We start from the raw sequence: 15,734 nt of genomic DNA, 5'->3' as shown, positions 1-15,734 counted from the left end.
CAGTTCACTCTCCTCTTTCTGACCGCATCTAAGCAGAAGGCTTTGCTAATCCACTAAACTGAATTGCACTTACTGGACGCCATTCTAGGGGTGTGACTGGTAGATCATCAGTATGCTGAGCAACTTCATAGTAAAACAGCAAATAAAGAATTACACCAAGATGCAGAGAGCTTATGTAAGGTCATAAAAGAGCAGCAGCAGCAGTGAGGGGCTCTCTGTAACTGCCCTGCTGCCAGTTTATGCAACTGCTCTCACTGCCTGTCCTTTGCCTCATCTACCCTTTGGCTGTGGATATAAAAACTGTTGGTGAGCTCACTTAAACAAACTGATGAAGAAATTAATATACATAAATGAATAATTAATATAATCAATATAATTATGAGTAAATAAATACAATGCTCCCTTCCCCAATGTTTTTACGGTAAAGGAAAGTAGGAAACTTTTATCAAGCTAACCCCAAGGCTGACTGTTGTCCCCCAGCTGGGAGAGCAGGAACAAAAGGTAAGCCTGGATCAAGGGCAATGGTAAGCTGACTGATGTGAAAAGATGTAATCCAGCTACTATTTTACCACCACTGCCAACAATGCGAAACATGGATAGTATCCTAAGAGAAATGCAAATTTCTGGTTAAAATATTTCCTACTTGCAACTCAAAAAAATCTGTCCTTGCCCATCCCATCTCCTTAGCTTTCCTTTTTAATTCAGAAGCACTTGTTTTGTCTGTGTATATATCCTCCTCACCTCCTGGAATCCAGGTTCAGAGATGTGGGTCTCACATACCTTAATTACAGGAACTCGTGGCTTGAACCTTGAGGACAGCTGTGTTAGCACTTCTCCAAGCAGTTGCTGGTGTTTTAGAACCTTCCTCATTTTCATGATTCTCACAATAGCAGCCTGCACAGCAAATTGGGAAGGTGTGTTTAGGAGCAAAGTACTTGTCCCCCTCTGTAAAGCCCTAGCCCATTTAACTTCCCTAGATCGTGTCTGCCTGTGCAGCAGCACCACCACAACCAACCTGAGCACCAGACAGGAGAAGCTTGCCCATGAGTGTCAGCTACTTACACAGACTCCAAGAACTCAGAGTCTCCACAGCACACAGTCATCAAAAGTGGTTTTGACACATGAATTTTTAGAACTGTGCTTACAGTCAGTCAGTCATAATAATAATAGCACCAGCTGGTAACAAGAGCCACACAAAACTGCTTGTGTAGCAAAAAGCCTTCTTCATATATTTAACCTTACTGTGACACTGTCTTAGTGGTACATCTGTATTTCCTTCCCCTGCCTCTCAAGTGGATTCCAAATGAACTGATATAAAACCACTGTTGAATTCATACTACCTGGGGATTACTATTTTTTTATTATTCACTTTTCACCAAGGACAAGATCTGGTGAACGTGTATCCAAGTAACCCAAACACTCATCAACATCAGGATAGAACAATATGAATGAACACATCCTGTCAGTAGAAGTGCCTTCCTCCAGTTTCTACTACAGACTCAAAACACCTTTAAGAATATTTCAAATACATTTTTTGAACTCTAACGTAGTTAGAGCATGTTGTCTTCTAGTAAAAATTAGGAAAACCCTACAGTAAGCGTCATTAAATGATTACAAAGATGCGATTCTGGGCTCATGACAGCATTCTGCAATAAAACTCACCTGAATCAGTAGTTTCCTGTCTTCCTCTATATTTTTGTGTGTAGTTTCTTGCTCCTGCTTCTGTTCAGTCTTCATTGGCACATTGATGTTTACTCTTAATTTTTTGCTGTAGAGAAAAGCAGAAGTTAAAGAACAATTAGACTGTTTAAAAACCTAGGAAACAAAGAAAAAACTCCAAACAAAGCCCAACTCCAAAATTAAAGCCACAGCACTATAATTACTTTACAACAATACAGGACTTCGGTTTTTAACTGAAAACTTTAGGTGCTCTCATTCAAGTTAAAATAAAAATAAAGAATGCCCACAACCAACCAACAAAACAAAGTTATCTTCCTGCTGGGTATCTGTGTATCTCACAGCTTACTGAATCCATCCTAGTGATCTGTGTAACCAGCACTGTACAGTTACACTGTATTCAAAATATTTCTGTGTGTAGTAAGAAGCTTGGAGTCAGTGAAGGGGACAAAGGAAGTCAATGGAAACAGAATCACCTTCTGATTTACAGACTGGATTCTGACCATAACGTGGAGAAATTTGTTCTGTGGAACTGAGCTCTGCCTTTCTTTCACACACTCCCTGGCACTGACAGCTGTGCTGAGGTGAGCCCACTGCCACACTCAAGACAAGGTCCTGTGTCACACGTGGGGAGCAAACCTCAGCACCAGAGCACCAGGGAGCACAGGGCTCTGCTCAGCCCGTTAAGCTGTACTGTTAGTTATTTAGCACAGTGCTCTCCATCACAAATTGGGAACCAGCTGCTGCACAATGCAGCAACACTGAGCTGTTTCCATCACTGCATTAATGCAACAGACCATGAATTCTCAAACCTTTAATTTGGTAAAGGGGGATAGAAAGCAGATAAAGGGCGAGGTACAAGGAAAGGTTTTAAAATGTTTCTTTCACCTGAGATCTTATCTTCAGGAAGCACTGAATCCCTCACTGAATTTATGTGTGTTTATATCTATGCTCTGGTAAGCATGAGAAAAAGCACCACAGTGCTGTAAACAGCTTAAAATACACAACTGTTTAAAGTAAGTAATAAAACCTACTGAAAATTGTGTTTATTAAGTCTTCAAATCACTGTATACTTTGTGGTTATAAAACGAGCCTGATCTTCTAGTGTTAGCAGCAGTGGATAAACATTTATGCCTTTGACCTTTGCTGGTCACTGGACACTACTGTAACCTTATAAAATATCATGGATTTGCTGAGTGCTTGTCAGTAACACCATGGCAAAACAGCAGCACTTGAATAAATTATTCAAGAATTAGGCAAGAATCAAGGAACAAAAAGGACACATGAAAATACACCAGGCCTTGACTTTATTTTATGACTTTATGACAAAGTCAAGGCCTAAGAGTTGAAATCACACCCATCCCCCACCACTCATGAGCCCTTTCTCTTAATGCTGGTACATATTGGATCTACACTTGAATTGGCACTTGAACCCTGAAGCTTTCATCCCAAGTATATTAGGTTTCACCCAGTTTTTGAAAGCAGAGGAGGATGCTACCCATTACATCTAAGTGATGCATGCTGCTTACTTTTTGTAACCAAGATACAGTTTTATTAAAGTATCTGGTTTTAACTCCACTTCATCAACATTTGCATTTTCATCTTCCAAAACCTGCAATATATAAACAAACAAACAAATAAATAAATAGTCTAACATATTTCACTGTATGTTAAGCAGCTCATAAGAAAGCAAGAGTACTTACAAGCAATTTTGATTTCAACAGTATCTGTAGAACTTGTGCCAAGATATCCTACAAAATTATAGAAAACATTATCAGTGCAGATAGCACCTTTGTCTAACTTAAAAACTTGAACAAAAATGAACATATTTAGACTAAGAACTAATGAGTGCAGAACACTGCAAAATGAGGGACCAAAAAAAGCAGTAAGAACTTAGTTCAGAGAAATTAAACAATGTCCTTTTTGGGTGTTATGATGTATCCCCCTTGTGTTTGGTCAAATATAATAAAATTCTTGAGAAATTAATTCCAAACAAGAGATCTTTCCAGTAGCTGCTTTAGGAACTATTTTAAAAGCAGATTTATATGCCTAAGAAACAATTTTTCCCAAACCATGCAAATATATATAAAATGGCAAGCTTAAACTTCAGAAAGCAAGCACTCTGCTTTCTGATTAACATCTTTTGTTTTAACAGGGATCTGTTCTGGCTGCTATTGCTGGTTGTTCACCCAGAAGGCTACTGGCAATATTCTGTGCAGGCCTGCAAAGCTGCTCTTTTACCACAGTCTCTAATAAATGGCAACCCCCTAAGACTTCTGGGTTTGCTGTAATCCATCAGCAACAATAATTTCTAGGTAGGTATTTCTAGAAGTAAAGATCCTACTGAATAGGAATACCTAACTTTCCAGAAGTCAGAGCAAACTTGATTCAAATCTACTGCTAAAGGTCAAATAAATGTCACATTGTGGGCCATAAAGCCTGCTTGGGAAGAAAAGGAGGGAAGCTTTTCCACAGGAGAGAGTTAACCAATGAACTGCTGATTTACTATGTTCATGTAAAAAAAAGCCTTGAGATATAAAAGAATGACAGATGCATAGATCAATCATTTAGGGAAAATGCTGGTTTTGCTCAAATGTTGTCTTTTAACATTAAAATGTATGTATTGTAACACTGAAAACTTCTACCCAGAGCTCAGCAGGAAGCTGGACAATTCACTCCAGTCATGAACAGGAATGTGCATGCACTAAGACTCATCAGAAGACAAGGCAGTTATGATTACAGGAAACTAAACCAGGAAAGTGAATTGACCAAGAATAGAGCACATCTGTCTCCCTTGGGACAGAAGCTGGTTCTGGCTCCAAGCACATGTAACCCCAATTTCTTATGATAGCAGGAAGAGCCCTGAAGACCAAAACACTTGCTCACAAGAGTGTGGTAAAACATGCAAAGTCACTACCATTTTTATTTGAGTACTGTCTGTCAGCTGCTGCACGGTGTAGGCATCTTCTGTGTTGTACTGCAGTAAAATCGCCATCTGGAATGTGGATGCCTGACAAATGCAAAAACAAAGAACAGAGGGGAGAGAGGGGAAATCAGAAATCAGAACTTCCAAACATTTTCTGAATTTGAACTGCCTGGAATACACCAGTTAAACACATACACTGGAATATTTCGACAACAAGAGAATACCCAAGTGGTGCTAGTAAAAAAAAAAAAAAAAGAATCAAATGTTGCTTTTACAACCAGAACTCCCCCTTCCAGCATTATCTAAACATAAACCCCAGGATTAGAATAATTTAGCTTGCTTCAGACACTCCATCAAATCGTCTATTATGGCATCAAAGCATTATCCTTCCATTTGCCAATATAGCTTTAAGTTATTATCCTCTGTCACTTCAACTCTTGCCCATTTAATCTGCATTATACCCAATACAGTCTGCTGAATTCATCCTCACAACCCTCCCAACTCCAGCAGAATAATGAAACCAAATTTATACACCAAGTAGCTATCAGTAGCTTATCCATCTCTATCATCACAGGGTTAACCTATGTTGATGACAAGGTCAAAATCTGACATTATCTCGTTTCTTCTCACTGTTGTGAACTCCCTATCCCATCTACTTTTTGAGAGAAAGCAGACAGGAAGGTATAAGCAGCATGAGATCCTAGGCAAAGAGATTGTATTTATCTCATAAAATGCATTTCAACACCTGTTTAAACCACAGCCAATGTGTTCCATCTCCTAAGTCAACTTTCTTTTAAACACAGATCTTTAGTATCAGCATAGTAAATAAAATAAACATACAAAAAATGTTCTACTGGCTGCGTCCAGTCCTCTGAAAACAACCATCACATCAAGTGTTTCTATTGGTATGACTTGTCCTTACCTGTAATGTGTATCTATTTTTGAAACAGTTGGTAACCAATTCCCCTTTGGACAGCTGATACAACCATGTTAATTTTCTTCCACTGTGACGACTGGCATAAAATGCAGTAAATCTCTGATAGCTCCGTTCTAACTGTATAAAAACATAATAAATAAATACATAAATAAATATTATTTACCTTCATTTACCATTCCTAGACCATGTAATGGAAGCAACAGGGGATCATGAAATCTGATCACCCTCAACCACCACGTTGTCTAAATAGCCCAAATGGAAACTCAAAGTATTCAGATTTGGCAGACTGGATGAAAAATTTCCCTCTGTTATAAGTTTCCCCTATAGGGAATCATTAATAGTACAAATGTAAACAGGCATTTAAGGTTCATTCTTCCTTTTAGGATACATTAAGCATGGCTAGAAAAGCAATTTGTTTTAACCACCTTCATCCTCCAGGTAACAGCATTAAATCTATTTCTCATGTAAAATATTCATGCCTTTTTGCTGGATAAGCACTCCGCAGAAAACTGATTATAACATCTAAAGATTTGACTGGGCAAAGCTGAACCAATGGTATGAAAAGGTTTCTTAAACTAAGTAAACCCAGAAAAATGCACTAACAAAGTTTTGCTTTTGTTGCTGTTGAATATTTTGAAGAAAGATTCATTAACCAGGGAGTTTTCATGGGAAAGATAGGAAAACACGGATTTCACACAGTTTCCTCCTATTACCTTACTCAATTATCTTGTTCCAAATATCCTCAGGCCAAATAGGCAAATACCAGAGACACTTACAGTCCTCTCTGATACACAACAGAATGGAAGGAGACACCAGCCTTGTAAAAAATATTTGTCTCAGGATCATTCCATGCTCAGATGAACCAAGAGCAAGTGCCTCACCTCAGATGGCAGAGCAAACGTGCAGGACTGCTGGAACGGCCACGATCCAGAACTCAGCACCTGGATGCTGAAATCCACTGAAAGAAAGGTGAAGAGGATGAGATGCATTATCCCACTTTCTCCTAAATCCCTCTTCAAACACAGTCCCAGCTCTAACACAGACATGGTTCTGGCTCATGGTCAAACTAACACAGTAAAAAATCATTAAGCACTAGTTTACTTTTGTCAGAGCATAACCAAAGCTAACAATGAGTGATGTCACTGCAGTTGGAGAGCTTTAGATTTACTGTTACAGGCACTCAATCTTCTCTTATTTGGACAAGCTACTACTTTGATTCTATCCCTACAGTGAGTTACAATTTTCCCACTTCGGTGTTAAAAGAGAAAGTGTTCATCATCACTCCACAATACACAACTGCAAGAACAGACCTTCACACCTATACTTGCAAGGTATTTTGGTCAAGTCAAGTATGAACAATACAAAAACTAAGTAAAATTTAAGCCTGATTATACACAACTCTAGTTGGAATCCAATAAATAATTATAAATTCTTGACAGAATTTGGTTCAGCATGCTTCAATTGAAAAGTATAAAGAGGTGATAGGGGCATCTAACAACCTGGAACACAATATACTTTTATCCTTAATACTTTCATATAAATCTAAGTATTAAACAGCTAAAAATCAAAACTGTTTAAAGAAAAACATCCCTCCAATCAAACATAAAAAATTAAAAAAAAAAAAAAAAAAAAAAGACAGTATTCAACTTTATTTATGTACCTAAACGTGAGCTCTAAAATCAGGAGGAGGCTACTCAGAAAATATATAAAGAGCTACTAGAAGACAAAGAACAGACCTAGAATTTAAAGACCTAATTGAAACATCCCAGCTATCGTGGTCAGGAAAACACTAACTCTAATTTGTGGCAGTGTGAGTAAGTCAAATATTTCCCTCACACACTTAGTTCTGCAGAAATAAGAGGAAGCTATACTGTTAACAGTAACTTAGGTAAAGGTGCTACTTACAATCTAATGGTTCTGAATTGGTCAGGTGCTTTTTAAATTGCTCATTCAAATCCTTGCTTACACCAATATCTTGGAACATCCGCTGCAGCTTGGAGGTATACTCAAAACCACAAGCTTGCTGTATTTAAAAGCACAGATACATCAGCAAGACACATTTTGGACATTGGCTAATGAGAAGAACAAAGTGTTGGAACTTATTTCCTTAACAGAAGATGTACAAAGTTCCATATTTCCCTAACTCAAAGTGCAGATCCCCCCTGGAATATGATCTTTACCTGCCATTGAAAACTGATGAAAATTTTGCTTAAAAATGAAGCAAAGCACAATGAAACAGACTACCCAAAGGGCAGTCAACTGTATTTTGCTTAACTCTGCATAAATATGCGTTAACAAAATTAAGCTACTTTTCAGTACTCATTCCCTTGAATAATTAAATCCATGTCATGCATTTGGTTAAGAATAATTAAGCTTAGCTCCATCAGGCAGACATGCACTATGAGTTCCTATAATTAAAAAAACAAACAAACAAAAAACCCATATATTTTTCTGTGCATAAAATAAACAAATGAAAGGATGTATGTCAATGCTTTCCAAAACAGTGTGAAGACCTGCAAGGCAGTAGATCATGGGACAGTCATGGAATACTCACTTTTAGTTTGGAGATCATGCTTGCCTCAGCATCATCACTAGCACTGTTTTGATGCACAAGTCTCTTTGCCAGCATTTTAGCATAGAATTTTTGAAACACATCTTTATCCTCAATGTACTTGAAGACAACCATCTGGAAAAGCCAAGATAATTTGTAAGGGAAAAATATTTAACCATTTGTCTTGAAAAAGATGCAGCATGAACTACTTAATTTGCACCTAAATTTTAAAGATTGGGAGTTTTGTTTGGCTTTTTTGGGAGAGGGTGGAGGGACTGGTGGTGTGTTTGCTTTAAATATGGATACTGCTTTAAAACAAGAACTGTATATTCCACATGTAGAGCATATTACATATATATGTGGATATATAATGACATAAAAAGATGTAATGGAAAGGATACATTTTATATGCATATACAGATTAAGCACAAGCATAGCCTCAATATAGCCACTTTAAATCTGTTGTAAAGAGTTTTTTAATAAATAAAATAAAATAGTTTATATATTTTATATGTATTTATAGACATCTTACCACTTGATTGAGTGTATCTTCCAATTCGGCTTCTTCTGGATTCTTTGAGCTGCAATTAAAGAAGTGCATTTTTAATGAGTCCCAGACCAGAATTAAACCAGCAGAATTAAACCAACATATCGAGGCTTCAGAAATAAAAGAATGCAAATTTGAATAGTTCTGAAATCAAAGGCTCTTTAAAGAGAAAACAATGTAATGAAGTGAACAGTTCACTGCTCCACCTGTTAGCAACTTGGAAGCTCCCAAATGTCACAGGCTGAAGTCCTGGACCATGACTTGCTTGGGACTTGCTGGTAGCCTGGTACTTTTCAGGATTTATGAGCTTAAACATGGACATCTCTCTTCCTGCTGCTAAATGCTATTTTTATTTCTTATCTTAGACAGTACAGTGAGAGGAAACCACCTCACAGAGTTGGGACTTGACTGGGTAAAAGCTCAGGTGGAAACACATTGTCTTCTTCCATCTCATGTTTGTCCACCAGGCAAACCCCAAATCTACCCTGCACACAGTCAGTATTTGAAAAGGAGAAAATTAACCCATTTGCTGAATGAAGGGGGAGATGGGAAAGAGAAAATTGAGCAAGTTCTCCCATTTTTGGGTTGTTTGGTGGTGACTTTTTTTCTCTGCCAAAACAACTAGAAATGGGACAAAACTGACACCAATCCAGTATGAACTGGACTGATTCCAACTCAGCATATGAGCTGCTGAATCATTAAAAGCCAAATACCTTGAATTAAAATATGAACTAGGAAAGGTTAGAAAGCAGTTTTTCTCCTCCTCAATTTCTGCCCAGATAGAAGAAGGTATAGAAAAAACAAAAGGAGGAAAGCAACAGTTTTAATGAAAAAAGGGAATGTGCATCTCTGTACAACATACAACACAGTTTAAGATTTTCAGTGTAAAAAACCCTACCTAAAACCCCTCCTTCAGTTTTGAAAAACAAAAACTGAAAAACAAAAATTTAAGATTCCTACACAGCAAGAAAGGTTTGTTTATTTCCTCCACTTTTCCTTAAAAAGAATACCAAACAACAACCTTTAGGAATGGTCCTACTGAAATTTTTGCATCCAGAATTTGATAAAATTAATTTCTTGCAAAGTGAAGTTGTGCTTCTGAAGACAGTATAAAACTTCATAGGCTAAAACCTTTTAAAATAAAAGCCAACATGAAATAATCATTTGTCTTTGAGGACTTACCTTTTCTTTAGTAAAGAGTCACAGTATCGTGCCAGTAGCTCTGGGGATTTACTGGATGATTGAGCCATTTTTGTTACTGCATTATTATTTATGAATCGACCACAAGCCTATAAATCACAAAAGACAGTGAAATTTTGGGAGACAACTTTTTTTTTTATTTTGCATGGAAATAAAAAAAAGTCCAGCATTTGCCACTACAAGCACTTACTTTGTCTAGTGCAGCCACAAAGCCAGCATCATTGTTGAATGCAGACATGACTAAAGCGTTGTACTTCTTATGGACATCCAACACTGTCTGTACATACATTTTTGGATCCTGCAATAACGAGAGACTGGATTTTGCAATCTGTTGATTTTCTGCTTTCTACTTTCTCCAAAATGGAGCTATTTACTGGCCCAAGAAAATTTGTGTAGAGAAAGACTATGAAGTATTAGAAACATTTTAAGGGTAAACCAGTACCAGGACTAGTTCAGGTCCTACACCCAGGACTGACTCATGTTACTGCAAGCTTTTATTTACAGCAACCAGACTTCAGAGTGTACCACATCACACAAATGACAACAAAGTATTTACTCAACCACTTCGAACATTTTCAAAGTGTTCCAGATTGCAAGGCAAGACATATTCTATTACCATCCGTATGGCAGTTGTCTTTTGTCAAGTGGGCAGTTTACCTTATCTCTCTCCCTGAGTGATCACAATCACTCCTCCCTCAGGAGGGGACATCTGCTGATAACAGGCTATTGAATGTCACTGCATGACTGATAAGAACTGTAGCATCCCATTGTGAGGTGCTCTGCCCAGAGGAAGGAGCCAAGCATTGCTACCCAGATATAATCTGGAGGTTCTGAAGCACCAGCACAGCTTCTCCACTGGATTTCCCAGAGGAACAGCAGCTGCCTCTTCTTCCACTGAATCTTTGGAGGAAGACTACCCCCTTTTCTACAGGACCCCCTGCTCCAACAGAACCACACCTGCCGCTCCAGGAGGACTGCAGCCACTTTTCCAACTGTACTGCTACCAGCACACTGACCAAAAGGGTGACAGGTTGAGTTCTGACTCTGTCAGTGTTGTTCTAGTGTACTGCATTGTTTATTTTATCCTTTTATTTTTCTTCCCTATTAAAGAACTGTTATTTCCTGCTCCCATAATTTTTTGCCTGAGAGCCCCTTAATTTAAAATTTATAGCAATTCGGATGGGTGGGGAGGGTTAACATTCTTCATTTCAGGAGAATTTCAGGTTAACATTCTCCATTTCAGGGGAGGCTTCTGCCTTCCTTAGCAAACTCCTGTCTTTCCAAACCAAGACACAAAGACTTAAACTTACTTCAAGTCACACTTGAGAGAGCTGGACAATCATAAAATGACAGCTGCTTCAGAGGAAAATCTCTGTAGTAAGAATGTGACTGGTGTATATCCAGTAAGTACAACTTAGTAGAGACACCTCAGTCACTGGTAGTTCTTAAAAACTATGTGCTCAGCACCCAGTGGCAGCCAAATGCCAATAAATATCAAGCTTACTGTACTCAGACTGAGTTCTTTGTGCAGTTACTGATCTTTGCTTCTCAATAAAGATGGAGTGGAGTCAAGGAGTAGGGACAATGATGGGCAAGTAAATCATCAGGCACACAGGACAGCTACTACACAACTAAAAAGACTAAAAAAGGCTGGAAGTCTTCAATTTGGAGATCAGAAGGTCTTGTTGGCTAGAAATGGTGGAATATGGGCAGGGTTTTATCAGGATCCTGAAAAACATTTCCTGTTGCCACTGAAGACAGACACAGACTAGCATGGACCACCAATCTAATACCATGCTTGAGACAAAGAACTGAGATTATTGAGAACTTCTAAGATAAGGAATGCAAGTGGATTTGAAGGACATTCAGAAAAGTACTGATTATAAGGACTAAAAAAACCAACAAATAAAAAGCACAAAAAGCAGCCAATCTTCTGACTGAAAAGCAGTCTTGTTAATACAGATAACAGAGACTAGAGCACAACTTCTGCAATAAAGTCTAAAATAGGTGAAATGAGTCAGGCTGGTATGACTATTTCTCTGCACTGACTACAGAGAAAGTGAGAAGCATTTGTTCACTTGATTATCTGTTTAGACACAGTACAGGTAAATGAAGCTGGGAAGAATCAATCCTAAGTGTGACAGAAGACTAACAATGCAATGATGAACACAATGCAGTGGTGTGTGGGATATTGCAAGAAAAGGCAAGATGGTTCCCAAGGGTAACAGCCAGATATACCGCAATGAAAACAAAGAACAAAAAGTGTGGAATGAAGAACAAAAGAGAAAGATGTGGAAACAAGAAACATTGTCAGAGGTAGGAAGAGTTTTGTAAATGGTTGGACTCAACCAATACATACAAATCTTGGACCTCCCCTCTCTGAAAGGTGAAATATTCCTGGAGAAAGAGCTTTCATTTTTTTTTTGTGGCCTAATTCTTCAAGGCCTAAGCAGGAAAAAGCCTCAAGAGTGATGACCACTAGGGGCTCTGTGAAGCACGGAGCAGATCTGATTTCAAATTTCATGGAGACATCTACAAATGAAACTGAAGATTCTTGATCTTGCTTCATGATTACTTTATGATTCATAAAAGATCAACACTGCTAAAAAGCTATGCACTTAAAACTACAGAAATGAACAGACACCACACCCTTCAATACAGATTACTGCTTTAGTATGAAGCTATTTCAAAAACTTCTAAGGAAAGCTACAAGTTAAAATAAACTTTGTCAAAAATCAAAGTTAATCATAGAATCATAGTGTATTGGGACCCATAAGGATCATCAAAGTCCAACCCCTGACTTTGTATAGGATCACCCTGAGAAACACACTAATGATGATATTATCAGTGACAATGCCTGAGAGCATTTTCCAAGCGCTTCTTGAATTCCGCTTTAAATAAAATTTACCAGAATCTATATTCTATCCTGATCTTTGTTTCATTCTTTCTTTTCCCCTGGAAAACATCATATTGTCCATAGAGAAGAAGGTTGGCAAATGGTTAAAAACCTTCATGTTGCCAAGATGCAACCCCAATCAATACAAATCCAAGTTTGAAATTACAATTATAGGATAAAAATTGATAAAGCAGCCTTTTCAAAGACTGATCTCCTTATATTGTGACCTTTCCAGCCATTTCAGTTCCTTCTTCTTCTATCTCTCATGCTTTTCCAAACAGAGTAAAGACATTATCAAAAAACTCAAACCAACAGAAACTTTCTCTACGTAGTCCCATCCAAGTCAGAATTCCTTAAGATGATGAAATAAAATACAGTTGACTGGAGATAATGCTTCTTGAAACAGTGGACTTTCAGGTGTACTTGTATTATAAGTGTTGGGTGTTGTATTTGCACAGCCAGCTTTCCAGGCAGAGTGACATCCTGACAGAGAGCAAAACCTCAGAAGGAAACTCACCCTCCCCCTCAAAACCAAATCAAAACCAAACCAAAAATCACCACAACCCACCCAAACCAAATGAAAACAAAAAAACCACCCCAAAGACCCCCAAAATTTAAAGAGTAGAAACAGAGTGATATAAATTTTGTTTTAAACCTTCTACCAACATTTGAGAATTGCCAAGTTCTTACAAATTAATTTAATGAGAGGGAAAACAAACTGGAAGTTTTATAAGGAAGTATTCACTATCCTCTAATGTAAAAGTGGCAGCACACAGAGACTTTTTTGATGGGATACTTGCATTTAGTGCAGCTTCTCCACATTTCTCAATTGCAGCTAGACCCTGATTATGAATGTGAGTTTCCAAAAGTTTTTTCAGCTCTCCAAGGCCATCCTGGATTCGAGATACAAGGTTATACATGCGACCCAAGTCTGTAAAAAAGAAAAAAAAAAGGAAAGCTAACATCTCCAATCTGTACTGGCTACTACTTTGGGCAGCATGAATGGTAACAGTTGGAAATTTAAGGCAAAATATGTGTTGATACAATCTTAGCAGGTAAATTGAAACATTATAAATCAAATTTCCTTCAATAAAGCTCTGTCAGTAAAAGACACCTCTTCAAAAAGGAAACAACTTTAAGTGACTGATTACCAGTAGTAATAATTGTATCTAAAAGAAAAGAGGGTCTGAAAAGCATTACAACAGAACCAATGAAGGTAAAACTGCATGTCATTTCACATATGTTAAGGCTTCATATACAAATCTTGGTTTTCAGCCAAGGCTTTCCAAATCAATTAGCAATTTTGGAAAGTCTAATACTGAAGAGGGTTTTGGTTTTTATTATTTAGTTTCAACAGGATAGATGCTTTGTATTTTCTGAGAGCAGAACTCTTAAAAAAAAAAAAAAAGCAAACATTGAGTGGCCATAAACCAGGTTCACAAACCTGTCAGTCACCTCTTGCAATCTTGCCCTCAATGAACAGGCACTCCAGTGAAACAGTAAACAATCAGATTATTTACTGGAAACTAAGGAGGATATTTCACCTTGTGGAACACATGTAAAGGTTAACAGCTGCATCTAGCTCTTCTGAGGTGCAAGGACTTCTCTGAAGGGCTTGTGAGCAATTTATTACCACCAGAGGATTATCAGATTAAACAAAACAGAGCAATCAATGAGCTGGTGCTCTACCTAACTCTGAAATACAACACAGAGAGTTTGATGCCTTCTAATACTGAAGGCATGACATTTCAGTTCAGTTAGGTTTCTGTATAACACTTTCCTTTCCTTAAAACTTTGTCAAACTTAAACTTGCAGATTTGAAAACAAAAATTTTTTCCTCTCTGTGAAAAACCATGATTGCAGCCTGATAACTTTTATAAGAACATATGAATACCCTACAGAATTGTAGAAAAAAGATAGGAAAATAATGCCATGCATAGATACAACAAGCTGCTGCTCTATTTACCCACAAACAAGTGTTCACAGGTTGGTTTACCAGGATGTCTGTGTTAGGTGAAATAAGGAAGAAATGCTACAAAGTCTCATGGAAGATTGCCATGGTAACTCCACCTATATCATTACAGCCTTCTCCCAGTAAACCCAATTATTTCCTACAGCTATTATACTGATGTGAGTATGTAACACATGAGGAATGTGTCCCACAACCTTTATAACCAGTTTATGCATTAGTTGCACAATGGATTAAAAAGTTACAGAACACCAACAGGAGTGGCCTGTAATATGATATTCTCAGACATAGTTTGCATGGAAGAACCACAAAACCACTGTATTTTCAAGAGCAAAGCAATAAATATCTTAATCAAGAGCAATCTTTTATTGTAAGTTTAGGGTAGTCTACCAAAGGCTATGCTAGTATATCACAAATTGGAGAATGAACTGATTACTGGGTTAAAGAGTGAATTATCAGACTGCCACTGAAAATAAATTTTCTAATCTTGAAACCTCATGAATCTAAAAAAGGGCAAGGGAACTGCTACAATTTCCATAAGTGAAGCTTGATAACAGAAGAAAAAATATTTTGAAAAAGAAGAAAAAAATTAAGCATTTTAAAGAAAGTCTAGTTAATCTTAGAAATAATCCACATGAAAGTAAACCCAAAGATACATAACTAGACAGTGCCCAAGACACAAGATACTTTTTTCTTTTTTACTCTGACAAAATTATGGAATTGCATCACTATGGTAAGTGATTGTACTAAGGGCTCACAATACCCATGAGCTTGATAAAGTAGGAGGAAAAAATAAAAGTCTGTGAAGGTATCCTGAGTCCAGAAAAAACTTTTTTTTTCTATTGCTATTTTAATTGTCAAAAGTCATTTAATAATTTATGAAGTTATTTCACAAACCAACACCCATTAAAATCTCTTCCAATTATGGAGCAAATATTTACAAACACAAACAACATCTGACTCAAATACTAGTACAGATTATTTACATTTGAATCAGCTAACTTCTGACCTACTAATCATGCTCAATTGCC

General features: G+C 37.5%; 1 protein-coding gene across 1 annotated transcript in view; it reads right to left on the bottom strand.

Annotated features, from left to right (window-relative positions):
- Window positions 1–15,734, bottom strand: part of CUL1 (cullin 1) — a 51,904-nt gene that overhangs the window by 682 nt on the left and 35,488 nt on the right. Inside the window, exons 9-21 of the mRNA XM_030229518.2 lie at window positions 13,535–13,665; window positions 10,029–10,136; window positions 9,821–9,927; window positions 8,624–8,672; window positions 8,095–8,226; window positions 7,446–7,563; window positions 6,422–6,498; window positions 5,526–5,657; window positions 4,595–4,687; window positions 3,381–3,428; window positions 3,207–3,289; window positions 1,663–1,768; window positions 781–894 (exon numbers count right to left, since the gene is read on the bottom strand). Of these exons, the coding sequence (XP_030085378.1) occupies window positions 781–894; window positions 1,663–1,768; window positions 3,207–3,289; window positions 3,381–3,428; window positions 4,595–4,687; window positions 5,526–5,657; window positions 6,422–6,498; window positions 7,446–7,563; window positions 8,095–8,226; window positions 8,624–8,672; window positions 9,821–9,927; window positions 10,029–10,136; window positions 13,535–13,665 (1,298 nt within the window). The remainder of the gene's footprint in view (window positions 1–780; window positions 895–1,662; window positions 1,769–3,206; window positions 3,290–3,380; window positions 3,429–4,594; window positions 4,688–5,525; window positions 5,658–6,421; window positions 6,499–7,445; window positions 7,564–8,094; window positions 8,227–8,623; window positions 8,673–9,820; window positions 9,928–10,028; window positions 10,137–13,534; window positions 13,666–15,734) is intronic.

This window comes from Serinus canaria, chromosome 2, assembly GCF_022539315.1.
Source record: "Serinus canaria isolate serCan28SL12 chromosome 2, serCan2020, whole genome shotgun sequence".
NCBI lineage: Eukaryota > Metazoa > Chordata > Aves > Passeriformes > Fringillidae > Serinus > Serinus canaria.
The sequence above is the reverse complement of the archived record's forward strand: the minus strand, read 5'-3'. Positions and strand labels throughout refer to the sequence as shown.